We start from the raw sequence: 24,924 nt of genomic DNA, 5'->3' as shown, positions 1-24,924 counted from the left end.
TTCCCGTCTTTCTCTGCTGACTGACAGTGCTCTTAATCTTTTCTTTTTATGGGCCATGTGAGATGAGATTTGTTTTTTTGTTTTTAATTTTACAACTCTGTCTAGACGGCCAGCAACCTGAAGTCACCTCCTGTGTTGTTGATGACACCCTGGAGGACCGGTGAGGTCTCAGTTTCTCAAACTAGACCGTTCTAATCTAGTTCTCTTGCTCAGTTGTGCACTGGGGTCTTCCGATCCTTTTTTCGATTCTGGTTGAACCCAGTTTACTGCCTTCTTTGAAATTATCCTTTTAAAATGATGAACTTTGATTAGCAGACAGAATGTGTCATTTGAAGATAGGATGCGTTGCATTAAAAACTAGCCATTTCTCTAGTCCTTAACAGTGTTTATATAACAGTATTCCTCATTGATGAGGTGTTAGTTTAATGGTCAAAGAAATTGTTTCCTTGAAAACAACGAAAATATCTATGTGAAAGTCAGTCTATGCTTAGTATTTTTGGTAGCACTAGCAAAGGTCAGGGCTATGTCTGGACTGGTGAAAATGCCATTGAGGAAGTATCCTAGGCCACTGCCATTAAATCACCTTTAAGTCATAAACTTGCATTTATTTCAGTGAAATGAAATTGAGCAGACATATTTTTATGAGCTGTTCAGTAATGGAGAAATCCATCCTGCTGCTCTTTGCAATGACCCCCTCCTCCCCCCAATGCCGTCACACATGCCAGCTGGAAGGTTTGCCCAGTCTAAGATTGCTTTGAGTCACAAGATCCATAGGCAGCAAGAGCATTGGTTGTGCCGGGGAGGAGTGGCAGACACATAAGTTACAGTGTGGAGTGGGTGGACTGTGCTGTATTGTATTTAATGACTTGAGTTGTTTACACATTCAGCCATGGGTTTCAGGCCATAAAGAACATCTTTTACTTTTTCTGTCCGAATCAGGATATTCACATGTCATAACAGCTTTATGCATACACAAGTGGTGCACCTTGCAATGGGAGATAAATGTTTGTCATGGAGGAGGCTGCAACTATTAATCTATCCACAGAACAGAGGAACTGTTAGCAGGTTCTTCTTTGTGTACATGTTGGCAAACCAGCCTTGACCAGCAGTGGTGGTGACTCATGGACACCACCTACTACCCACCCACAATGCCCCTTAGCAGATTTTTATCGACACTGGCTGCATGTCGCTGCTCATCCACAAGAGGGAGGTAGTTTGATGGTAAAGAGCCGGTCTCCACACTGTAACGTATGTGTCTTGCTTGCAAGCCTGCTGTCAGCAGAATTCCATGTGTCATTGTTTTTAGGTATAGAATGCCAATTAGGGTGCGAAGCAACACCTTCAGCACATGTCCTGAAAATATCACTATACGTCAGTGGTCAAGCATTGGGGCAGAATGTCATCATCTCATCCATCAACCAGAGTGGTGGTGCCACCTATGACAACTAGTAGTTACCATTACCATTAAGTATTGTCAGTAAACTAGAATTTATAGCTAATAATTTCAAATTTATTCTAGATTCTGATCTCAGATCTATATGGCATAAATCAGGGCAATTGTGTTTATGCATAGGCAAAGTTCCTGATAGGAGCATGACATGGCTGCTCTCTTGAGTTGATCTGTAAGACTACCCCATGGGAAGCAGAAACTTATTTACTGGATTGAACAATATGTCCACACATCATCAAAGTCAACCTTGCTCCTTGAGGGGGAAAAAAAGAAAATCATGAGACAGTTCTGTGGAAGCTTTTTTCTCTCGTGGTTATGTAAGGATAAAAACAGCCCATGTCCTTTCAGAAGATTTGATCTAGTGCTGATTTAACAGACTAATGGTCTAGGGTGTATCATGGGTGGGTCCAATACCAAAGTGTTTTTTACAGGACTGCTCTCTGGTGTTTCACCATATTATGAACCTGTCCCTGACATGCATATGACTCAATGAGTCACCTCTTCTCCAGTGTGGGCCCTCCCTGTAAACAGAAGACAGACACAATGGCACTGTCACCTTATCTGGGCTCTCAACTACTCATTAACCACCAGGAAGAAGCGCTGAGGAAAGGTTGGTAATGTCATCCAAGAGGAGCAAGTGGAGTATGTGTAGTGTGTTATAGAGACAAAGCGCTATGCTGAATTGGTTACATGCTATAACTTCTTAAGGATGATACATGTAGCCAGGGATTATGGAGGATCCCAAGGATAATGTAGATGATAAAATGAATAGGAGCCTATTATTGACATTTTGAGTCAGTTTGTTATCTTAGACATGTGCTGTCATATTAGGTCATAGAAATGTAAACAATAATAACCCAGAGAGGTCGGCTCATTACACTACATTTACTGCCATAAAGACTCCCACAGCTCTAGTTGTTCCGGCCACCCCTCTCTGAGTTTGTGCTTACATGTCGTCATCAGATAATGACTTATTATGATAATGACTCATATTAAATTCAAGTGTGACTGGGAGTTGTGCTTCATCTCTTTGGGGCTGAATGACCCAGTCAGACAACACTCTGATTCTAGAGAGGTCTGCCCTGGTGCAAGATCATATGAATTTTACATTAGATCTTACTCAGAATGCCATCATACAGACAGTTTAAAGACACTCTTATCAGAGGGAAAAACTCAGGAGGTGTCTCCTTATTAGTTATATTTTAGTTAATTATTAGTTTATTTTGTATTATAGTCAGCATGTACGTGCACTTAAGTGTCCACAGTTTGAAATCAGAACATTCTTCCTTTAATGGTGAATAGAATGGTGGTAAAAGGAGACTCCTAGATAATGACAGGTCACATAAATCATTCAGACAGCAAAGCGCACTGCTTTATGAAGGCCTTACAGGTGCTTAGGGAAGATATGACTCCAGTCTTACTTAACCAGCCTGTTCAGGGGGAGGGATGGCAGCGGTGGGATCTCTACATCTGAATATTTCATTTGCCGTGCAAGCGCAGGCTATGCAGTGCCTCTCCCCCCCCCTTCCCCTCTATATATAACAGCAGGAGGAGGAGTGCCTCAGCCACCACTGGGCCCGTCTGGACTTATTCTACTGCTACACATGTATGGCAACACTGTTGTGTAGGTGTGAAGAGAGCGCAAAAGTGTCTGTATTCACAGGAATGCCATGTTCTATACGGTGCGTACGGGTGTGGTAGCCCACACAGTCAAAGTCTTCAGTTCACTCAGCTGATTGCAAGTCTAATCGGTATTCAGCACCAGGTGACGAATGGATTGTCATCAGTTGTTGCAATGCTCTGATTTCTCAATTATGTGAGAGTCTTTTGTTTACTTGAACATCAGTAGAGACAGTCTGTCGGGAGCGAGTGATTAACCTGTCACAGCATGGTGTGCGATATGAGCTGCCAGAAACTGGTATCACCTATCACCATGCTGTTGATTGATTAATCACTGATCTAGACAGTGGGGAAAGATGTTTTCTACTGTGAACAATTAACCAGACTCAGAGATTAGTTAGTCACATCTAGAGTGAGTGTGGTAGTCCATTTGACAACCAATATAGGATTTAGGTATTTTGTGCCTGCACCTAGCTTGATCTTATAAGTGTCCCTCTAGTTTGGGAAGCCTTGGTAAATTTGGGTCAAGTCATTGCTCGAATATACAGGTCAAATATGTTCAATTTAAAAAGGATTCTTATGTTGTTGAATTTTCCCAAATTGCATAACTTTGTGTTTTAACATGAGCCATGCTCAGACAAGATATTTGATAACTTCAAAAATCACATGGACAGTCACATGCATGCGTTAAAATGTAGGACGCTGCCAAGACATATTAAATGTCAGAGATTAATTTTGCTAGGGTTTCATAACTGATTGCACTACAGGAAACAGATGAGTCCATTTTTGTCTCTTTGTCAGAGAGAACAAGCTGAGTGCTCACTTAAAAAAAAAAAGAGAAGACAGGATTCTGCCGCACTCGCTCTGCCCATCGCTTTCACATGAGTGCAAGGCTGGAGGAATGCTTGCCCTCTCCGCACTGGCATCTCCCATCATAGAGGGCATGCTCTGATTTATGAATGAGGTGTTGCATAACTCAGAGTGCCCAGCAGAGGAAGAAATGAGATTGCTGCAGAAGACTTTTTTTTGGTGCCAGAACGACTAGTGCAGTGGCCAGGTCTCCCACTGACATGATTTCCTTACAGACATGTCTGTCTGATAAATGTGCACACTGATGTGTTGAAATGACTCTTAATCTGTATATTAAGTTGTGTCAGTGCTGTCATGAGGATGTGAGGGGAACTGAATTTCAGCTGCCCTTTAATACATCACAACTGTGCCAGTGCAATGCACTTCTGTATGACTGAACATGGTTAGATCTGGACTAAACTACTTGCACAGAACATAACTTATTCAGCAAACGCTGGGTGTCAAAGTATGTATATCTGCAGAGGCATTAGCCATGGGAAAGGTCCTGTTTTATTTAGCATAATTATTCAATCATTCCATCAGTCCGTTTTTAATGGTAGGCTTTTAGAAAGTATTGTTTACAGGTGGATTTCACATCTCCATAATGAGAGAGAGCATTAATGCTTCTCTTCTTTTTCCCCCCTGCTGTCACAGCACCTGGAGGTCAGCTAGTTCTCCTGAATATCTTTAATCTCCATGGTGTAACCGATACTAAAGCTTTTTGTTTTGTTCTACTTTCCCACAATTTGCAAATTATACAGTCTCCCTGTAGCATGTTTACGTCTCCCACGGAGAGATTCACATGATTACATACTGTGCTGCCATGTTTGTAGTCAGTCTCAAGGAGACTGGTGCTCTGTTTGCTCGATTGGAGAACAGAGAGAGTTATTGTGTGCATCTGGGTCAGACTCCCTTTTTAAAAGAAAATAAGCTGTTTTTTTACTCTCCTTCATGAGAGGATAATTTCCCAGGTATATCAATTGACCGTAATGTTAGCGAAGTGGGTACATCTACAGAGATCCGATGTTGGGCATTTATTATGGAACTCTAAACTCAGCTGAAGGCAACACTAACTGCACCGAGCTGTATCATGCACTGGCCATAAGTAAAATATAATTTATTTTTTATTTGTATGTATGTTCGTTCATTCAATCATTTGTTCAAAACTGAACGTCTGACTTTATGGGAGGAATACTGCAGGGATAGCACCTTGTCACATGTTGCAATGCTCTGCTTTGTTTTTGTGGAATAATAACAAGATGCTAACCAGTGATCTTGTTGCTGCATTAGTCCCTGGACAAACCACTGTGTTATTATGTGACTAAAAACATATTTAATTTGTGTCTTTCCCCATACAAAACAAAGGGCAATTATGTGAGGGCAACACCACATGATAGCAATGCTCCAGCCAGAAAAATTCAATGGCTCCAGATTCAGACAAACAAAATAGCTCACAGTCCTGCTGGAATATAATAATATTTCCAGTGACGGACATTCCATGACATAATGTTAGCTTTAATTTCCACCCTGAGAATGTGAGCAGTGTTGTTTGTTGCCAGGCCTTTATACCAAACCTCTGCACAGAGCAGACCCAAAGGAGAATCGTTGATAAGACTGCCTGTTTTCTGTTGTGTGGAGAGGTGCGTTACTGAGCCATGGTGACAGGAGACACCGAGGTGACAATGGGGAGGCAAGGGCAAGCGCGCCAATGCACGTCTCGTCTGTGAAGCCTATTAAAAAAAAAGCAACTCTGGCAAAACCCTCCATTGTGCTTGAAGAAAGAGGGAAAGCTGTTCTCTTTCGCTGTTAAACTTGAGCTGCATTGTTTAGGGAGTGTTTGATGTGATAAAGCATTAGTGTTGTCACTAATGCTTTACTAGCCTAGTTGTCACTTTCTTTGCCTTTTTGTCAATCACTGCAATATACAGCAGTCATATTACATATTTTCAAATCCAATGATGTTCAAAATAACAGCATGGAAAAGGATCTTTACAGGACCTTTCCTTTAAAGGACCTTTTCTTCTTTATTATTAAACAATACCATATTCTGTCCATCACATACACCTATAAATCAGTGTTCACAGTTTCAGGTACCGTTTGTAGTTCTCTTGCCAAAAGCTAGAAATATGCTTTTCTTCCCAGTGAATCTATTTTAGTGGTATGGCTGTGTGAGGAAACCCGGTTGCATTTTGCATGCCGGGGCAGCTGCTATATTCAACAGCGACAACAGGAGCACAAGATCCATCACAAGTCCCAAGCCCCGGCTGTCAGAATCCACCCAGCGACTGCCAGGGCCACTTTCAGGATGGCCGGACACTCCAGAGGGTTTCTGTGTTGCAGGGGAATTTCCTCCTTCTACGACGCCTGTTCTGGGCATGGCACTGTAGACAGCACTGATGCTCTTAAAACTGAGATCACAGAATGTTGGTAGGCGTGTGTGGAACCAGGTTGATTGGCAAGTGTTCGAGCAATCGCATTAAGCTACAGCACTGATAAGCGTTTTAGTCTTTTGATGGAGCAGAGGACAGGAGAGACAATAGTAGACAGATGCTGGGATCTAACGCGCCCTCTTAATCACTTTACTTTTACCTACTTTACTAACCCCTTTAGTAGTCCAGGCAGGTACTCGCCAACTTCTAATGTCTTCCCTTCAGACAGTGTTTTTCTTTAAAACACACACACACACACACACACACACATCATCTAAACATAACAGGCATTTCCGATAAGTATGGTTTGCCCTGATATTAGAGATATTAATAAACTTTATAAAACTATTCACTCATGCAATTACAATATGAATCAAGATTTTTTTATGTATAAACCAGACTGACTTCATCCAAAGTTGAGGACCTATGACTCTCAGTTTCTTTCAGTTGACCTTGCACTCACGTCATGGAGACAACTGTTGTGCAAAACACAGTTGATCACCTCTGATGCCTGTCTGGCGTAGCTAATGGTCCATGTGGAGTGATCGTATCATCTGTGAATGAGAGGAGTGAAAGAGCAGATTATCCGCGTTTGGATGCTACTCTCAGGCCTGTGTGAGGCAGATGTTACTGGTGACTATCTTTACAGCAGTGACGGGTGTAGGCAGCGATTCAAATCGGTGCCCTTGATACCCTGGTCTCCTAAAGTCGCCTGAAATCAGAACCCCATTCCCTCTGGGCACAGACTCTTTACTAGTCAGCGTAATGAAGACATCCTGTCTATTTTGGGTGAGGTGACGGGCAAGTTGTCTTTATCTTGGATTAGAAGATGAAGATCTAGATCTTATTTTGGGCAACATTAATGGTGTCTTTGGGAAAGGTGTACAGGACTCCATGGTCTGTAAAATTCAGAAATTCAAAACTCACAGTTGAAAATTATGTTTTATTTATGACCTTTGTTATATGTTGAAGGGCATTGTGTCATTTAACACCTATACAGATTTATCATGTATACACGTGACTATATGTTTTACAGATATTGTCCATATGAGTTACTGTAGGATGGATCTTCACCTGATTATATGTGAGTATGTTATATGAATAATATAAGGGAGTATTGGAGGCAAAAAAACTGATGCAGGCCTATGTCATAATATTGACCTAAACATAACATTTGAAAATAGTGTTTGCATTATAGTTCATTTTTCTGTAAATCAAAGGAGTGTTTACTAACTGTGATTTGATCAACACTGCTTGGTTGTCATCATCACAAAGTTCAAAAGTCACACCATATCTGATTCTGAGGCTATTTGTTTGAATAGTTGTGGCAACTGTAATCAATGTCTGTGTAAGATTCATCGTCATGCACAGACCATTCTAGTAAAACATGACCAACCCCTTTAGCCTACTCGTAAATGTAACATTGCTGTAACAGTGGGGCTATCCATTATGACTGGGTCTCTATTTTTGTCACAGCAGAGTCAGGTCCTCAGAGTAATGAAATTTGGGGGCATGTTTTTTATACATCCAGAGTTCAGAATAGTTAAGCAGAAGGGTTCAGTGACTGAAGGAACCCCCATCCATCCATGTTGGATCTTTTGGGTGAAACTTTATTTTAAAAAAAACGTCATGGTTATGAAGCCATTATCTTAACACACTCACTCTCAGTTTTGATTCTTCAAGCATTATCTGTAACTGATAGAGGTCAGTTTGCTTATGATTTGCCATAACAGGGATCAGTTGGGACTGAAAGGTTTTGAAAGGACATTAGGAAAAGTTATATTCCTATTACCAATGGATAAATGATTTTGTAAACCCAAACAATATAGGCTTCAATTAGTCAGCTGCTTGGGTCATAAAGTCAATAATTTCTGCCGCATTCCTGGCTGGTATTAAAGTTCATAATTGATTTTCACCCACTGGGTTTTTGAGGTCTGTCAGTCTTCTCTCAGAATATGGATGGCTGCTGGAACCCACAACCCACCCTAACTAACAATGTCAATATCATATATCTTCAAAGGACAAAACAATGTATATGAAGGATAGTTTATCCCTCCAGTTTCTTAGTTTAATGATTAACCTTTTTCTCCAGCTATGCATGTCTCCTAGCAACAAATATGGCTCCGAGGCGGTTAGATATTGCCTTAACTTCTAAGAAAGGTGTAAAGTAAACAAAGGGACATCATTTGTTTGTGCTTATGTAATACGGTAAAGATTAAAACATCTTCACTTCAGTTTATGTTTGAGAAATACAACCAATTACATAATTATTACTCTATGTTCAATTTATCATTCTAAATTTAGACTATAGACTATATTATTTTTTTATTTGTAGGGTAATTTCTGCTGTAGGCTATCATTTTATTTGCCTATAGTTATTATTACTGTCTCTTCAAACAAAGAATATAATGCTATTAATGCTATGATTTATAATGTATTATTATAAATATTATTAAAATACAATTACAGATTCTGTGATTTTGCCTTTATATTTCCTTTGTATTGATAGATTCCATAAATGTGCCTTTAAATTGCCATTATACTGAATGTTTTTTAAGGCATGAAGGCATTGCTATTTCATACAAAGCATGATGACTTGATTATCTGGGCATGTAGGCCTATGTTGTTTAATCCATGCCTGCCTGGAGATGACTTAGGAGTTGATGTAGTATAGAGGCTATGGTCACATAAATATACATTTAGCTTAGTCTAGTCTTAAATAATTAGTTTATGAGTTGTATTGTTGAGTTTTGATCTCAATGAAGTTTCCCATGGTTTACCACACACCAATGTATATGACCAGGGGTTGTTCAGCTAACTGGTCCAAAGCTCTTCAATAGGCCTACAGTCACTGTGATTAGGCTAACTTTATGTAGCCTAACAGTTACATTACAGAGATGTGATAATAATGTAATATGCCTGTTACAACAACACATAACCTATTCAAAGTGATTAATGCTTATTTCATTCATATCCACACTGATAACATCTTGGGCTGAGACTTTTGGTTACAAATTGACTCAAGACCAACAACTTTTACAACAGAAGCATTAATCCAGATAACCAGGGTAGCCTACTGTTAGCCTCTAGTGTTGACATGCAGCAACTGCGCATTGGTGACGGGGGTGGGAGGGTATCCACTACACTTACAGCCTAGGCTATATACAGGACTGCCCCATAGCTGCCGAGTGCCGACCGTAAAGACTGGCGATGTGTCTCTCCGCGAGAAGAAGTGAATCAAGCATCTAATTTGATTGGAGTGAATGGGGAGACAGAAACGACATCGCACTTTACAACTGCTTCATCTCTTCATTGGACTGTTTTCTGCTACAAATGCGGTTTCTTCCCTTCCCACTTAGACCTTAGTCTAGACTCGAGTGGTTAAACGTTCGGTGTTTCGCTACAGCCTCTCCTATTCACCGAGGTCGGTAAAGGTGGGAGCAGACTGCATCATGAAGTTCAAACCCAACCAGACCCGAACATACGACGGCGACGGCTTCAAGAAAAGGGCCGCATGCCTGTGTTTCAAAAACGAACGCGAGGACGAGGTATGGAGGACGAGATTTCTCAGTGACAGCTCGAAAGGGTTTTGCCCGTTCAGTTGATTTGATTCTGTACCCTCGTTCCAAGCGGAATGGTTTACTTATGTTGACTTCCTCACCGACCTATTCGTAATGTTAACATACATTTACGAATATCACTCATTTGTATGGTTTACCATTATTCCCTTGCCACCATTCTAACAGTAGACTGTAGAATGATTACAAAATGTTTAATGCGTAAATGCCATATGGGACCAATGGTCACACTGCTGACCATATATCTTAGGTCAATTCTGTTGTCTTCATTTTCTGCTACTTCTGTTACTTCAATGCATTTCCCATTACTAGGGGCCAGTCTTTTGTGTGCAGTGGTACACAGCGCCTCTGGCTATCCAGTTTGGGCTAGTTTGAAGCACAACGAAAGGGACGGGCGCGCTGTTGCATGTCAGCGTTGTGCATTGGACCGGGATATACCAGTCTATTATGTTGCAATCACTTATTTGTTTGCCTTTCTTTAAATGCCGATATATGGCATAGCCATCAAATCGGATTCTGTAATCACATGCATCCAAGCAGATGGTTCGAGCCTATTATCCGTCTCTTGACGCCGAAGTGGCCATGTTACTCGACAGGTTTCTGTAATCGGCTCAGCATCACCGTAGAGAGTAAAATTACGCGTATGCATTCCCTTTCACACGTTCACTGTGTTCGTTGGTTTTGTCAATAGTCACGATTTGCTGTGATAGTCCAAATGAACACAGCTGTCTTACTTTCCATCAAGTGTATAAAGGTTGACGCACCATGCTTCCTGGGATAGGATGTCTGCTGCTTATATTGCCCGTGCAGTCCGTCGCTAAATTCAATGGTCCCCAAAGTTAAGTGTGAATTTTTTGTCGGTTCACGTTCAACTAGTTCAAGTAGAAAAACAAAGTCATCATATTTCCAACCACACGTCAATTTTGGGCAGGGTAGCCTACATCAAAACCTGGCTACATTTATTGCAGCGCAAGCGTTGGCAGTGGCCGATTCGAAAACTGCATTATGTAAACTTATCGGTTTATGTAATAGCCCATAGCTTCCTGACAGGTAACGGAAATCTTACTTTAAAGTTGTTTATTAATATACAATGTGTGTGGTAGCATAGTCTACAATGACTCTGTAAACCTGCGAGAAAGTAAGCTAATGTGTAACATGAATGTTACTTGCGTCGTCATGCAAGTCTGAACCTGAAACCTAAGGCAACTCAGATTTGGGCTGTCTCAACAGTGAAACGAAGCATTTGTCCCGACGGTGACAGGTTCTGCGAATCCTTGCTCTGTGCTGTTGTTATGTAATATTTCACCCGCAGATGTGCATGCTTTCTTCGAGAGCTACATAACTGCTTGGATGTCATAACACTCATGTGCTCAACATCCAAGGAAAAAGTCTCCGTCACCATTGTGATTAAAGGAAATCTTAAACAAATCTTGTATGGTTTATTGGACCATTTTGCCATGTATTTAGGCCGAATTGAGGCCACCTAGAACTACAGTGATGTTTGTTTTGGGGTAGGTCTACTTAGGATTGTGTTTCCAGATGTAGGCTATTGTTTTGCTGTTGTGCGGAAATTCAGGAAAATATGGCCACTGTATGAGATGAAGGCGCATTAATTGGACATAGTGGTGTCAGTTAGATATGGCTTCATGGAATGTCTGACTTCAACTCTGAATGGCTTTTAATTAACTTCCTTGTTGCTACATTTTTATTGCTTTGTGCCAGTCATTACAGTCTAACACCAACTGAACAACCAAGTCTTATTTGCTTACTTGGTGCAAATGGATACATTCTGAACCACTGTAATGAAGTTGTTTTGTATTGGAGTTGTTTTATTATTATTTTCAGTTGGCCCATCTGAGATGTGGGTGTCAGTATCTGCAGTGTGTCTTATCAAGGACTAGGTCAGCTTTCATCATATTTGTTAATTCATGCTCTGGACATACAGAGGGTCACTACAACAATAGAGTTCCCCCCCCTGCTGAATAACAGCCGGCAATGGTCAGAGTGCCAATCTTGTTAAATTCAGCAGATATGCACCTTCTCAGCACAACAAAATAGGAACAGATACCTCAGGCTTAAAGAGACAACATTGCTCTGAAGGGCCTGCACTTTCTAGTGGAGAAGTCAGATATTCAGATAAACATATGCAAGCCTGGGCTCACTTCATGTTTCTGAGCGCCAGGATTCATTAACCTGTCACTCCGTTTGCACCTCCTTGGCGACAGGGTTAGGGAGATGTTTTCCTTCAGCCGATTGTCAAGACACAAGCAGGTGGTCTGAATCGGAGCTGGCGGTGGTGTGTAGGCGTTGTTCAGCGGAGAAAGGATCTCCGACGCAGCTCAGCTCAGGGGGATCAGTGACCGCAGTCAAGCTCAGGTGAGGTTAAACAGGAAATAGACCCTCGTAAGGGTCAGGGTCAACTGACAACAGCACAAACTGGAGAATAGGTGCGAGTCACCAGGGATTGAGAGTGGAAGCTAGAAGACTGCCTGTGCAGTATCAGAGGTTGATTCTAGGGGCTTTTGGCTGGTTTGGGACTGACCTTCATCTGCGGCGGCTTGATCAAACCAGATCCTGCTGCAAACAAGCTCTAGTCAGCGTGTCACAAGGTTTTATTGACTGTTTTGAAGTTGGAGGTCGTTTTTTTTTTTGCAGGGCAGTGAGATTATAAAATACAATATGGGTCAGCTTATTGATTAGACCGAAGCTGAGGAGTTTGGCCAAGACAACCGGTATTTATGGGCCATTGTGCAGCTCACAGAAGATATGGTCTGATATTATGGGCAAATGGAAGCTAGAATCAATAAAACCCATCTTGGATTTCAACTCATAATCATCTATACCTGTGAACTTGCTAAGTGTTTCCAATGAGATTTTTAATTTGTGGCTTATTAACTGTGTCTCCAAAGTTGCCAGATAATCGAATAAAAAATGCAACCCAACGTTACTCGTTTGTTTAGATGCAATATGAAGCTACTGCACGGCACACATCACTGGCAACCATCAGGGTTTCACTCCATTTTACTTTGAAGGAATTCCTTACTCTGGGGTGTCTGGAGTCTACGGTAAAGACTTTCTCCTGGTGCATCCCAGGTGCTAATCTGATAAGTAATGCTAATGCTGTTGTGAATCTTCAGTGGTGGGGGCGTGACTCCCTGTCCTGCATTCAGACCTTTAGGTTGGGGGTGGGGGTGTGGAGGGGTGGGGTAACTGCGCACCCCGTTCGCTGTGACATTTAGGAGATGGGTTTATTTGACAGCCGTCGGCGTTCCCTCGTCATGTTTCCCTCTCAGGCACAGATTAGGTGTTTATTTCCTGCCTGGATTCCTGGCAGAGTTTTGGAAACAGAGGGGTGCCTTGGTGGGAGTTGCTCCATCCACAGACCCGCTGTTTTTTTCCATGCCTGTGTAGCCTGTATGCCGTAGGTTAGTGTGTGTGTCTGTCTGTGTGTGTGTGTGTGTGTGTGTTTGTGTGTGTGTGTGTGTGTGTGTGTGTGTGGAGGGGGGTTGTAAGAGAGGGTGTTTTCTCACCTTTGCAATAAATGTGCAGGGAGTGGTTTCCGGAAAACAGGATTAGTTAACATAGAGCTATGGTGAAAGCTCTCGCCATGTAACACTGACATGCCATTCTTTGGAGCAAGGGTCTGACAATAATAAAGGCAACTAGGGTAGGAAGTTATACATTCACCTTAGGAATCGTAACACAAAACATTTGTGTTCACTTCCTGTCGGTTCAAGCTCCAAATTGTCCAAGTACACGAAATTCAACTTCACACCCTTGTGTTGGCGAGGTATTGCGAGCTCTCGGCCTGGCGCTCGGCTTGGCACATTGCTGGGAGGCGCATCGCTGTCCATATTCAGCAGGAATATGCTAGACTGCGTTCCTGTCCTCCCCACTCTCTCCACCCCCTCTCCCCTTGGCCTTCTCGTCATGCCTCCTCCTGCACCTTTCAGCTCTGGTCTCCCCCTCCACCCCCCTCAACCCACACACACACACACACACACACACACACAGTCCTGCCTGCATTACATCACAGGCAATGCTCCCACCAGTTACTGCTGAGACGCCACAGTTTATGCAGGCGGAAAAAAGCCTTTTTACAGCCGGACTATTGATTAACCCTGACAGATAGACAAGTCTTTCTCTCTTCCTTTCTTTCTTTCTTTCTTTCTTTCTTTCTTTTTCTCTCTCATTTTCTCCTCCAAGCCTTCCTATTTCTTTATGTGTCCCTGTCTTTACGGTCGGTCAGAGTTTGTAACCAAGACATATGTAGACACGAGGGAATGTTGGACTAAGCACAGAGTGTAGAATAGGCTTATCATTATTTCCACATTGCTTAGATAATACAGAATAACTGATACTAGCTGGATGTAGGTTATTGGTCATTTTTCTGTTGTCATGGCACAGGTATGTGTCACAAAGACTATAATGTGACCCAGTCTTCTGTTGTACAGTATGCAGTGGGTAAACCTTTTGGATAGCATGAGGTCTGTTAGGATCATGACATAATAGTTTCCCCATTAATCAATTGTGAATGATAGGAGTTTGTCTGCGTTTTGTCAGGGTTGAATAGTGACATCGCAGGGTTAGAGTCAGGTCGCAAGTACTTGCCTCTGGGAGCTTTCCAGCAATCACTATTTTCAGCACTTTGCTTGGGTCATTTGAGGCAAATTTGTTTCAAATGTAATCGTTGTCAGGAAGCAAACCCTCATGCACTGTGTGAGGGGGGCAACCCAGGCCCTTGTCCCTAAAGTGTGATGACCGTGTCGTCTCCACACAACATGCACAGCAGAGTGCAAATATGAGGCTTGAAAACCCCCCTCATAAACCCATCTGTGCGTGTTCATTTGTGCCTTGTGAAAGCCTGCAAAGCTATCAGTTATAATATAAATGTCAGTGGTGTGTTCATTTGACCTGCGTCAGGCTGGCTCAGAGACAACCTTGGGCTGCCACTCCGACATATAATGTAGGTGGGTGGTTCATATAGCCCCACGTTCCCCAACGCCCCTCCCCTATCGATTGATCCTGCATATCAGCCGGACTTCCCCCAGCGCCTGGACATACACAATTCGGATTCAGTAGGCCATAAGTCCCGGCTGGAATGCTAATGATGGCCATCAGGGCTGGTCATAAATAGGCTGCTGTCGGCTGTGGCTTTGGCCGGGGATTTTGTTTGTCTTTTCTTGAGGGCTGTTCCAGCTTGCCCTGCCATGTGCCGTTGATCCCCTCGGCCCGAACGTGCGCTGGACTGAAGTAGGCCAGGCACCTGCTTGGTTTGTGATGTTTTCTGGTCCCATAGGTATGTACCCGTACACAAAAATAACCTGCTGCTGTCGCTCCGTCTGCGCCAGGAAAAGCCAGGTGCCATGGGCCACGAGCCGTGACCCGGAGCCCGAGGGGAGAGGGAGAGAAGGTGACACGTGCTCCCTCGGCGCGAGCGAGCGAGTGAGTGAGCGAGGGGTGGGGCGGCAGACGATCCAGCTTCTCCCGCATCAATCTCCACAATCCTGTTAGCGGCTGCCTTAAGAAGGCCGCATCAGCGGCGCCTCAAGGCCACCCCCCCCCCCCCCCCTGCTGGCCGTGGGGCAGATTAGCCGTCTGACGGACGGTGGAGTGGGGGCCGCAGCTAAGCGCCCGTCACGCTCCCCACCTGCGGCCCGTGCTCCATCAGCCCTTTCACAGAAGGCGCTGGATCCCGGGGCTCAGCGGGGCTCAGCGGGGTTTAGCGCTCAGGTGAAAGGCAGCAGAGATGGGCCTGGTGCCTCATGCCTGCACTGCCCTGACCTCTTTAGCTTTTAGCCACGATAAGGGACAGTAATGCAAAAAGGAAACATATTGTTTTTCAGCCAGGTTTTGACTAAACCATATTTAATGTAGGCAGTAAGAGGTCATACTCTGCTTAAGATGTGTGAAATGTATGGATCTTGCCTATAGTCATTGAGTTTAGACAGTCACACATTATGTGAAAAGGTGTGTGTGTGTGTTTTGCAGGAGGAAAATGCAGCTGCAGTCTCATCTGATCTATGCGTCTGAGTGTGTGTCAGCTGCAGAGAGTGGCGTAATTTAAGATCAGTTGCCTGTTCCAGTAGCATCTGCAGGATTTGGTCAGGGTTAGCATTAGCCACCTGTCCCAGGCCCCTGGCAACAGAGATATATATATTAACACATCACAATCCACTCGTACGACCCATTTACAGACGTGTTATTACAATGTGTGATCTCCACTATTGGATACAACATTTCAACATTTTCAGGATCGTCACTCAGTAGATAGTAGATAGTAGCTAGAATGGGTATATCAAGATATACTAATAACAATTAGTTTGACACAAAATGTTGATTGGTATGCAGCCACCTCCCATAACCTGGCATGCCCAGGACTGAATTTGACCTCAGCCTCTGACCCCATGACCTTTAGCACTTAAGGTTTATGATGATGTGAATGCGGGTGAAATTCCCCAAGTATGCGAAGGAGATACTGCACAAATAGTAGTTAGTGTTCAAGCAATATTTCATATCTGACCCCATGTGACCTTGAGGTTTAAATCCCATAACCTTGAATATCAAATCAGTTCATCAATCCCTTATAGTGAGTTAGTATGCTAAGTTTTATGAATATCCCTTATATTGAGTTATTATGCTAAGTTTTATGAATATCCCTTATAGTGAGTTAGTATGCTAAGTGTTATGAATACCCCTTATAGTGAGTTAGTATGCTAAGTTTTATGAATATCCCTCAGCCTACCTTGGGGACACCAGGTAAACACTTTGCCATAATGAATGGAACCTTGCACACATGGACGCTCGTCATGGGCAAACACACGGACAAACAACCGGAAAACGACCTGCCCACAGCAGATGGAGGCATAATTAGCACCTCTTACATTACTCCCATTCTGACATCTATTGACTACCTGGACACCACATCAGGAGCTCCCACACCCAGAAATACAGTACATGACTATCTTCATATGTTCCAGTTTATCCAGTGCCATGGTGTCATGGCAACTCATTGGTCATTATTAGATACATGGCGATGCGAACATTCAGGCCTAGTAGGAACTGGAGCAAATACCAGGCCACATAGATAAAACAAATTTCATCACGCTTGCTTGACCCTGCTCTCATTTCTGCCACCCGGAGGTTGACTCGTGTTGTTGTTGTTGTTGTTGTTGTTGTTGTCTCCTGTCAGGTGTTGCTGGTGAGCAGCAGTCGGCACCCGGACCAGTGGATCGTCCCCGGGGGAGGGATGGAGCCGGAGGAGGAGCCATGTGGGGCTGCCGTGCGGGAGGTGTTTGAGGAGGTCCGTGCCTGTCCCGATACACCCCACACTCACCCACACTTTGCTCTGCTCATACTCTTTACTGCTCATAAAGGCCTACGCAACAGAAGTGGCACACCGTAGGGTCTTTTAGCTTCATTTTAACATCCGAACATATTATTGTTATACCAGTAAGGCTAAATCAATTGAATCATAGCACACCAATGGTGAATGTCATCATGAAATGGATCCACTCTCACACTGGTATATCTGCTTTATCTGCTTGTTTATTGCTGTTTGCTGGTGATCATGGTGATGTAAAGCCGTTTATACACACAGATCCACAGGGGGCAGGGTGTGTAATTGTTGCCCTTCTTAAGCATGGACTAGGTCACTTATCTTGACCTCCTAACTGCAAAGTGCTACTTTCAGTGCTGGCCAAATCTAAATCCAACACTCTCCCTGGCAAGCTCACGTGGTGACCGTCACACCTGTCCGCCCGATGGCTCTGTAATTCACAGTAACGTCATCGATCTGCCACGGAGCGGATGTGTGTGAACAGAGCACACACCTGTCTCAGCACTCCATGGCTCGGCAGCACCCTCAAACTTAGCGCTGCAGCGACTATTCCCATAGCTTAGCTACCCTATGTAATTGAATGCATGCTGAAAATTAGACGTCCATATGAAAGCCACAGTGTACATGACAGGATTGAGTGTTTGAATAATTTGACCAGTTTACCTTGTCAACAGCAGCGTCATGTTTCGTGTCATGGTCAGATCAGACTTATTCATGTGGAGTGGAATGTTAAGTACAGACCACTGTGTCCTGAGCGTCCCCTAGATGGAATAGAGGTTAAAGGGAAGTTGACCGAGGTCCTGGAGTGTACCATAACTCCAGCCCCTGAATGACCTTGTCACCACGCCAATGTCAGCAAGCTAATATTGGACCTTGTGCTAGATTCCTGCACATTTACAGGCCTCCATGGCTGGCCCGGCCCTGCTTCCTTCTCTTTAGCTCCAGACTGCTGGAACAGGGGTTCTGTAACTCAACCTGGACACAGCCGACATATCTGAGGTCAGGGTTACGGGAGGGATGCGTTTGGGGACCACATACCCATCCTCACCTGTCAATGTGGGGGACATGACCCACTTTTGGTGCAATATTCTTCACACTCTCAACCAACTGTGACTTGATACTGAGATGGGAAAATTTAATTCGGCTTGAGTGTGTGGAATATATGGTGTACATATAATTCAGATGATTAGTTTAATGCTTAACACTCTACAAAAGTTTTATAAAGATAAGAAAGAACCCTGAACACAGTTGAGTTCAAGTTTTACACCATTAAATTGGCTAGTAGCGCTGGCTGCACACCTTTAATATTTGCCAAACAAATAATGCTAAAAAAAGGTTTGTATATAGTAAGTAGGGATTCTTATCATCACTGTAACATGATAGTAGAAACAGAGTTTGTTCAAGAGTGAGTTGCCGTGTGGGCGGAGAATGCTGCATGCTAGCTATGGCCATGCAGCTCACAAACCTACACGTGAAAGCTGAGTCATTTCCTAAACTTGTTTCATCCTTAAACAGCCCCACATTTGTGCTTTGGCCCGTATGGTGGTTCAGGGAAGAAGCTGCTGGTCTTTTGAAGCCTAGTTTCTCAATTACAGTGACACTGACCACAAAATAGTGGTTTGGCACCACTCCTTCACACTTGTGAGAAATACCATTGGTTTGTAATTATATGGACATCTTGAAGTATTTGCATGTTGACATGATTTGGGAATTAATACGCATGTGGAGTGTTTTTTAGGATGGGATCTGAAGATTTAGAAAGTTTTATGGGAGGAACTGTAATGTTTGGACTGCATTGATGTGTGTTTTATGGCTTCATGTTTTACCACCACAATTCCTTTCCCTAGCTTGTGTGACAAACGTTTCGACTCAACTTATAAATGGCTTCTCTCGTCCACAGGCTGGAGTGAAAGGCAAGCTGGGTCGTTTGCTGGGAGTTTTCGAAGTAAGGTTTAATCTCATTTCACATGTTTATTGTGAGATGCTGTGTGTTTTTTACCGTCACACTTCTGCTTTTATATGCTTCTACTAACACCAGTGAATTCCTTATTCACAAATACGGAGCACAATTTTAACACCGTTTTTATTTGAATCTCAAAGCAGAACCAAGACCGTAAGAATCGGACTTACGTTTACGTCTTGACTGTGACTGAAACCCTGGAAGCCTGGGAGGATTCGGTTAACATTGGTAAGCTTATAGTTTATAAACATGATATCTATTTATTTTTCTTTATTAGCGATACACACACAGTGCTATGAATCGGGTCATGCCTTTCTGAGATTATGTGTTGCTACTCCACTCTACTATTTTCAGCAGATATCGCTTTAAGAGAGAGCACAAAGGTCACATGGCTCTTGGAGAGCTGCTAAGCCCAGTATATCCCTGTCTTTTCACAACACTTGAAACGAGTGTCCAGTATGCCAGCATTGGCTGGCCTTGACAGGGCATCTCACATGGGCAGCCTGGTCTCGCTCACCACATAAATCATGGGGTTTAATTGGGATTCGCTGCGTCATGGCGGGTATTAACGCAGGAAGCCACAGTATCTATAAAAGATCTGCCTTCTATATATTAAATATCACAGCTCACTGATATATATGTGGCACGTGGCACTGTTTGGATGCTTAACCAGGTGGAGACACCCGCAGAAGCATATTCTTTTTAATCGGATTTAGATTGACAGTGTGGGGATTAGGGTGGAGGTGTTAGAACTGGCTCAAGTTCTTGTGGCACAAGCACAGTATGAGAGAGTGGTTAAATATTCTATTGAATAATTATTGTTACTGGAACAAATGATCACGAACAAGCCTACCCGTGTGTCTGTTACTTCCTGAATGTTTATGCCTCATGTATTTGCACACTCAGTACACTGTGTTGTCATTGCCACTTCAGGAGATCTCAGTAGAGTACATTACCAAAACAGCTTCCAAAGGGTTCCATTACAGATCACGTACAGAGACCTTTTCTGTTCTTGTACATCGTCTCACTTAACACACCCTCGTTCAGCCAGACTCAAATGTACCACTCCTCAAATGGCAACAAGTTGTCTTGGATGCCAAGTGGTGCACCCAACTCAGGGAGCACAAAGATCTCCTGTTTTTCTCTCTACTCTCACCTGCCCTGACCTGGAGGACCAGTGGCCAGATGTTAATAGCCTGTGGTCCACACGCTTGCCCATCTGACTGCCTGGCTGTGTTAACAGTAAGGGGTTAGTGGAGGCCTGGCTCACACTTGTCCCTTTTCCTCCTTTTGGGTCCTCCACAGTCTTGTGGGTATTAAATGTTCCCACGCAACATTGATATATCTGGAAGATCTAAATTCTTTCACAGGTGGGATTCGAGCTCACGCCTTGTTCTCACATGTTAGTTCTAATGGTTTGGCCTGTTCTTGGCATAGCTGTGGCAAGGCAGAACATTTGCTGAAACACAAGTACCCTGTCCTCTCTGTTTATCAACAAGTGTACCAGTAATCATAAACCAGCGCTATTTGTAGACGGTCCCTTGCAGGGGCTCCCAGTCATCTTGCAGTGTGGTGTCAGTGTTGCACAGGCACTTGACTGGTCAGCGGCCTGCACTGAATGCTGAAATAGTTTTCTTTCCCATCACTGATATCAATACATCTGCACACGTACACATTTCCCTCTGCTAATCCATTTGAAATGATATTTCTACTGACACATTCCCTTGCACTAGGTAACAGACTAAACTAAGCACACCCAACCTCTGCCATATCTTTTGCAGTGCATCGGATTGATTCAGCGGATTTCAATATTTCAAGCTCTTGCTGTCAGCTTTCATTTCTGTGTGATTTGTATATCCCGATTAAGGGACTCAATGTTGACTCCCCCTGTAGACTGGCAAGCAGGTTTACACGTCAGTCACATGCCCTCTGTCTCCCCCTGCAGGCCGGAAGAGGGAATGGTTCACAGTAGAGGAGGCCATCAAGGTGCTGCAGAGCCACAAACCCGTCCATGCCGAATACCTCCGGCGGTTACGCCTCAACTGCTCCTCCAATTCCAATGGCAACTCGCTTCTCAACCCAATCCCCATCAACGACATTGGGCCGCGCTTCAACAACCCCCAACCCTCTGTTCTGGGCACCTCCTGTAGATAGGACTGCAGAGGCACCCCCTCCCCTCCCCTACCCCCACCCCCCCAGCAGTCAGGATGCCATGAAGCCATGGTGCCACCTCTGTTTGGACCATCTTCTCAGAAACATATCTGTACAGTTCGGAGCTAATGCAAAAACCCCACCACCTGACACCACCTGACACCACCGACGATTGCATGAACCCGACAGTCACCCGCGGCGACGTGCCGCACTCACACCACTCCTCACCTCACCTGTGTCATCTCACGACGTCTGAACTGGATCCAAACCAAAGCCATAGGCGTGGCGCTGTGCTCAAGGTCAGGGGTTTGAAGAATGCCTTAAAATGAGTTCCCCTTTCGTGGTTGGTTTCAGGGGTCAGGGCTAAGTGTTCTTAATGATTGTTAGAGAAGAATGTTGAATTTATGGCCCAGTTTGGGGAAGAGAGTTTGAAGGGGACTTGCGGTTTTTGTGGGGAACAATCGTAGAGAATTTGACCGCAGCTGTGTCCAGAATTTTGCGCAGAATAAGACTTGGAAAGTCCTTCCCCCCATTTGTCAGTGCATCGTTAAGGGGGAGCATGTGACGAGACCCTCCAGGTTGCACAAGGAGACGAGGTGAAGAGGTGGCTTGTGGAAGTTGGATGAGGTTCGACCCCTTGGACCTTTCCCAAGGGGCTTAGGTCATTGCCTTGGGAGTGATGAAAGATCTACCTCAGTGTGATGGATTCTGGGTAGGCTGGTTTCATCAGCCAACTCCATTTTGGACCCTGTTGCTGAGCTGAAAATAACTGAGGATGCAAGTGAGAACGTAGTTTGTTGTGTGTTGTGCTGCTCTACGATGTAAAAAAAAAATGTACCTAGTCTACTCTCAGGATCGTGCCCACTTAAGATGGAGGCATTCCCCAGTCACTCAGTCCTAGACCACCTTAAGTTCTTAAGTCCCTACCTTAAAAGAAATGATTCAGCATCAACTTCACAGAGACATAATGACCATCATTGTGACCTTAATAGTTAACAGTGGTTGATAGAACATTTACATCATGGAAAGGATGTTCCATAATACCAAACCACAACATTAATCACAAATCTAATTCATAGCTGACATTTTGGGGGACAAAACATCTGCTGTCACTGGAACCTAAGCACACTGATACACCCTGGCAGTGCAACACATAGGCTTACTCCAACCCAATCTAAAACTCCAACCACACTTTTTTGTGGGTCTTTGGAAACTCCATTTCCGTCCATTGTCCATCTGGTAAACTGTCCATGCATAGCTATGCAGCGCTGCTTTTAGCTAATGTTCCATTTGCATATTTAGACCCAGTAGCCTGAGATAGCCTCAGGAGAGCCTGCCGCTTTTTTGGCTGACCAGTCCTTCCATCTCCTCCAAAACCATTCACTTAACATTTGGCAGCAAACACACTGTCCCTAAACACTCCCTTTTATCAGTGTCACAGCACGTTCCTCACTGTGCACAGAGGGAAATAAATAATTAACAAACCCTTTAGCGTCACTTAGCGGCTAGCCTTTGTGCACGTCCATTGACTGACCCTGGGAAAAATATGAAATAATAAGCACCATGGATTCATGTGTTTTTATCTGTTATTATGTTTAAACAAAAGTAACTCTCAAGGCATCCCTTTAACAGTTTGCCCATTTACTTGTTGAATTCCCGAGACTTAAGCAGTCTACGCTATTCCCCAATGCAGTCATTCAGTTCTCAGAATTTGAATTTGAATTGTTGAATGGGGAAGCGAGCTGACTCCCTTGCCTAAAAGAAAAGAAAAAAGATGTGAAGGACAGACTCAACAAATGTTATGTAAATATTCCAAAGGAAAGTTGAAGATAATGTGAGTGTGTTCTTTTTTGGAAATGCAAAGTGTATTAATCTTACTCTGCTGAATAACTTTTCTATTCTTTTTTTTCTAATGATGTAAAAAAAACTGACAGGAGAAGACTGTGATGAACTCTATTGTAAATGTGTGTATTTTCTCAAAGGTTAAATGTTATACCTTCGTCAGAGGGTATCTTAGCAACACCCCCCACCACCAACACCATCACAAACACTCAATGTAATGGTCCTTCAGAGTGCTCTTAAAGGGGAAGTGTTTGTCATTGTCTGGCCACAACATAGGAGGCCTTAAATGGATGAGAATGTAAAGGCTGTTGTACTGTATACTGTGGGGGAGGTTGTATTAGTTCAAAAGGAATGGAATTCCAGTAGGGGGCAGAAGTGTTCCTTTCTCCAGGACTAACTGTTGATTGTAAAGTGCTAGGTCCGAGGTGCCACAATGGGCCTCATGTTTGACCCTCAGAGGTCTGTCCAACTGTTACACTACACTCCCCTCCGAGAAAACAGCCACTGTTGAGACAAGGCAACCAGTAGGCTACAAATTCACTGGGTCCTGTATGCGGGGATTGTTACCGTTAATTCCGACAGAATTATCAAGGAAATCATTGTGAGTTAGAGCTACAGATGATCAAACTTTTATATATATATATATATGTAATTTATTTGTATGTGTAAATGAGTTTTTATCTGACATTAATGATTGCTCTAATGATGTCTGTTGAATGGAATTATAGTGTTATGAAAACGATAAAGTTATTACGAAATGATACAATGATTTGTATTTGTGCTCCATTGCAAGTTTGGATTCTGCTAGTAAATGATACATGTATTAATGTCCTTTCACCACTTTCCTTTCTGATTGGAAAACACAAACTTGTGCAGTTTTATCAGTCCAGTCTGTTTGGGTCGGGGTACTAAAGCAAGAGAGACTCCCAGTGCCAAGTTGTCAGATACATGATGGAGTAACATAGTCTGCAATATACCACCTCCCCTCTCTAATGCATTGCCTTCTCAGAATGTCTGCTGTGGGCCAGGAAATATGGTTCACAATATATTACATTGCTGGTACTTGTAAATATAGTAATTTCTACTGCAGTAGATCAGCACCTTCAGATAGAGCTAATACCTGGAGACGAGTGTGTGTGTGTGTTTGTGTGATGGTCCTGGTTGCCACAGAGACAGGAGTGTGGGCGGTCGAATCAGGAGCCCTGTTGCTGATGTGAATGTCGTATGCCACTGATTAAACTGTGTGGGAGTGAATGTGGCTGCACTGTCCTGTCTATCAATGCAAAGTGGATGAATCTCCTGTGTCTTTTTTTCTCTCTGTCTCTCTGTCTAGTCAAATGCTAATAATATGTACAGTTGTCAAATCAGATCTGTTGATCAGTCCCTCAAAAAGACTATCATATTTTAAGTGAACTTTCATTAAAAAGGGAAATACTTGATGAACTGTGTCTTGTCTTTGTCAATGACTCTCAGTTTCTGAATTTATAAGGGAAGTGGTTAACATTGTGTTGGACAGACAACTAATGTAGGATCCAAGTTCTGAAAAACCTGAACATATAATTTAAAAATGTAAAGATATAGACCTTTTGAGTTCTAGTAATGCAATTTGTACATTCATTATCCAAATGAAAGTTATATGTTGTCATGGTGACTGAACTAGAAATAGACTTATGTCCTCTCATTACTTTCCTACCCAGCTATTGAAG

The 24,924-nt window shown here is 43.3% G+C and overlaps 1 protein-coding gene across 1 annotated transcript; it reads left to right on the top strand.

Moving 5' to 3' along the window:
* The first annotated feature begins 9,510 nt into the window (after window positions 1-9,510).
* Window positions 9,511-24,661, top strand: nudt4b (nudix (nucleoside diphosphate linked moiety X)-type motif 4b). Its single transcript, XM_042078832.1, has 5 exons — window positions 9,511-9,896; window positions 17,119-17,229; window positions 19,166-19,210; window positions 19,366-19,453; window positions 21,171-24,661. The coding sequence occupies exons 1-5, from the start codon at window positions 9,801-9,803 to the stop codon at window positions 21,377-21,379; spliced, it is 549 nt and encodes a 182-aa protein (XP_041934766.1). The 5' UTR covers window positions 9,511-9,800; the 3' UTR covers window positions 21,380-24,661.
* Window positions 24,662-24,924: the final 263 nt, after the last annotated feature.

This window comes from Alosa sapidissima, chromosome 22, assembly GCF_018492685.1.
Source record: "Alosa sapidissima isolate fAloSap1 chromosome 22, fAloSap1.pri, whole genome shotgun sequence".
NCBI classification, from domain to species: domain Eukaryota; kingdom Metazoa; phylum Chordata; class Actinopteri; order Clupeiformes; family Clupeidae; genus Alosa; species Alosa sapidissima.
Note: the sequence above shows the minus strand (reverse complement) of the source record. Positions and strands in the feature narration are given on the sequence as shown.

Bases quoted from the DNA above. Each gene is read 5' to 3' on its own strand.
- nudt4b (XM_042078832.1), top strand. From the start codon at position 9,801: ATGAAGTTCAAACCCAACCAGACCCGAACATACGACGGCGACGGCTTC. The intron at 19,211-19,365 runs GTAAGGTTTAAT...TGAATCTCAAAG, and splicing joins GTTTGCTGGGAGTTTTCGAA to CAGAACCAAGACCGTAAGAA. The intron at 19,454-21,170 runs GTAAGCTTATAG...CTCCCCCTGCAG, and splicing joins GGAGGATTCGGTTAACATTG to GCCGGAAGAGGGAATGGTTC.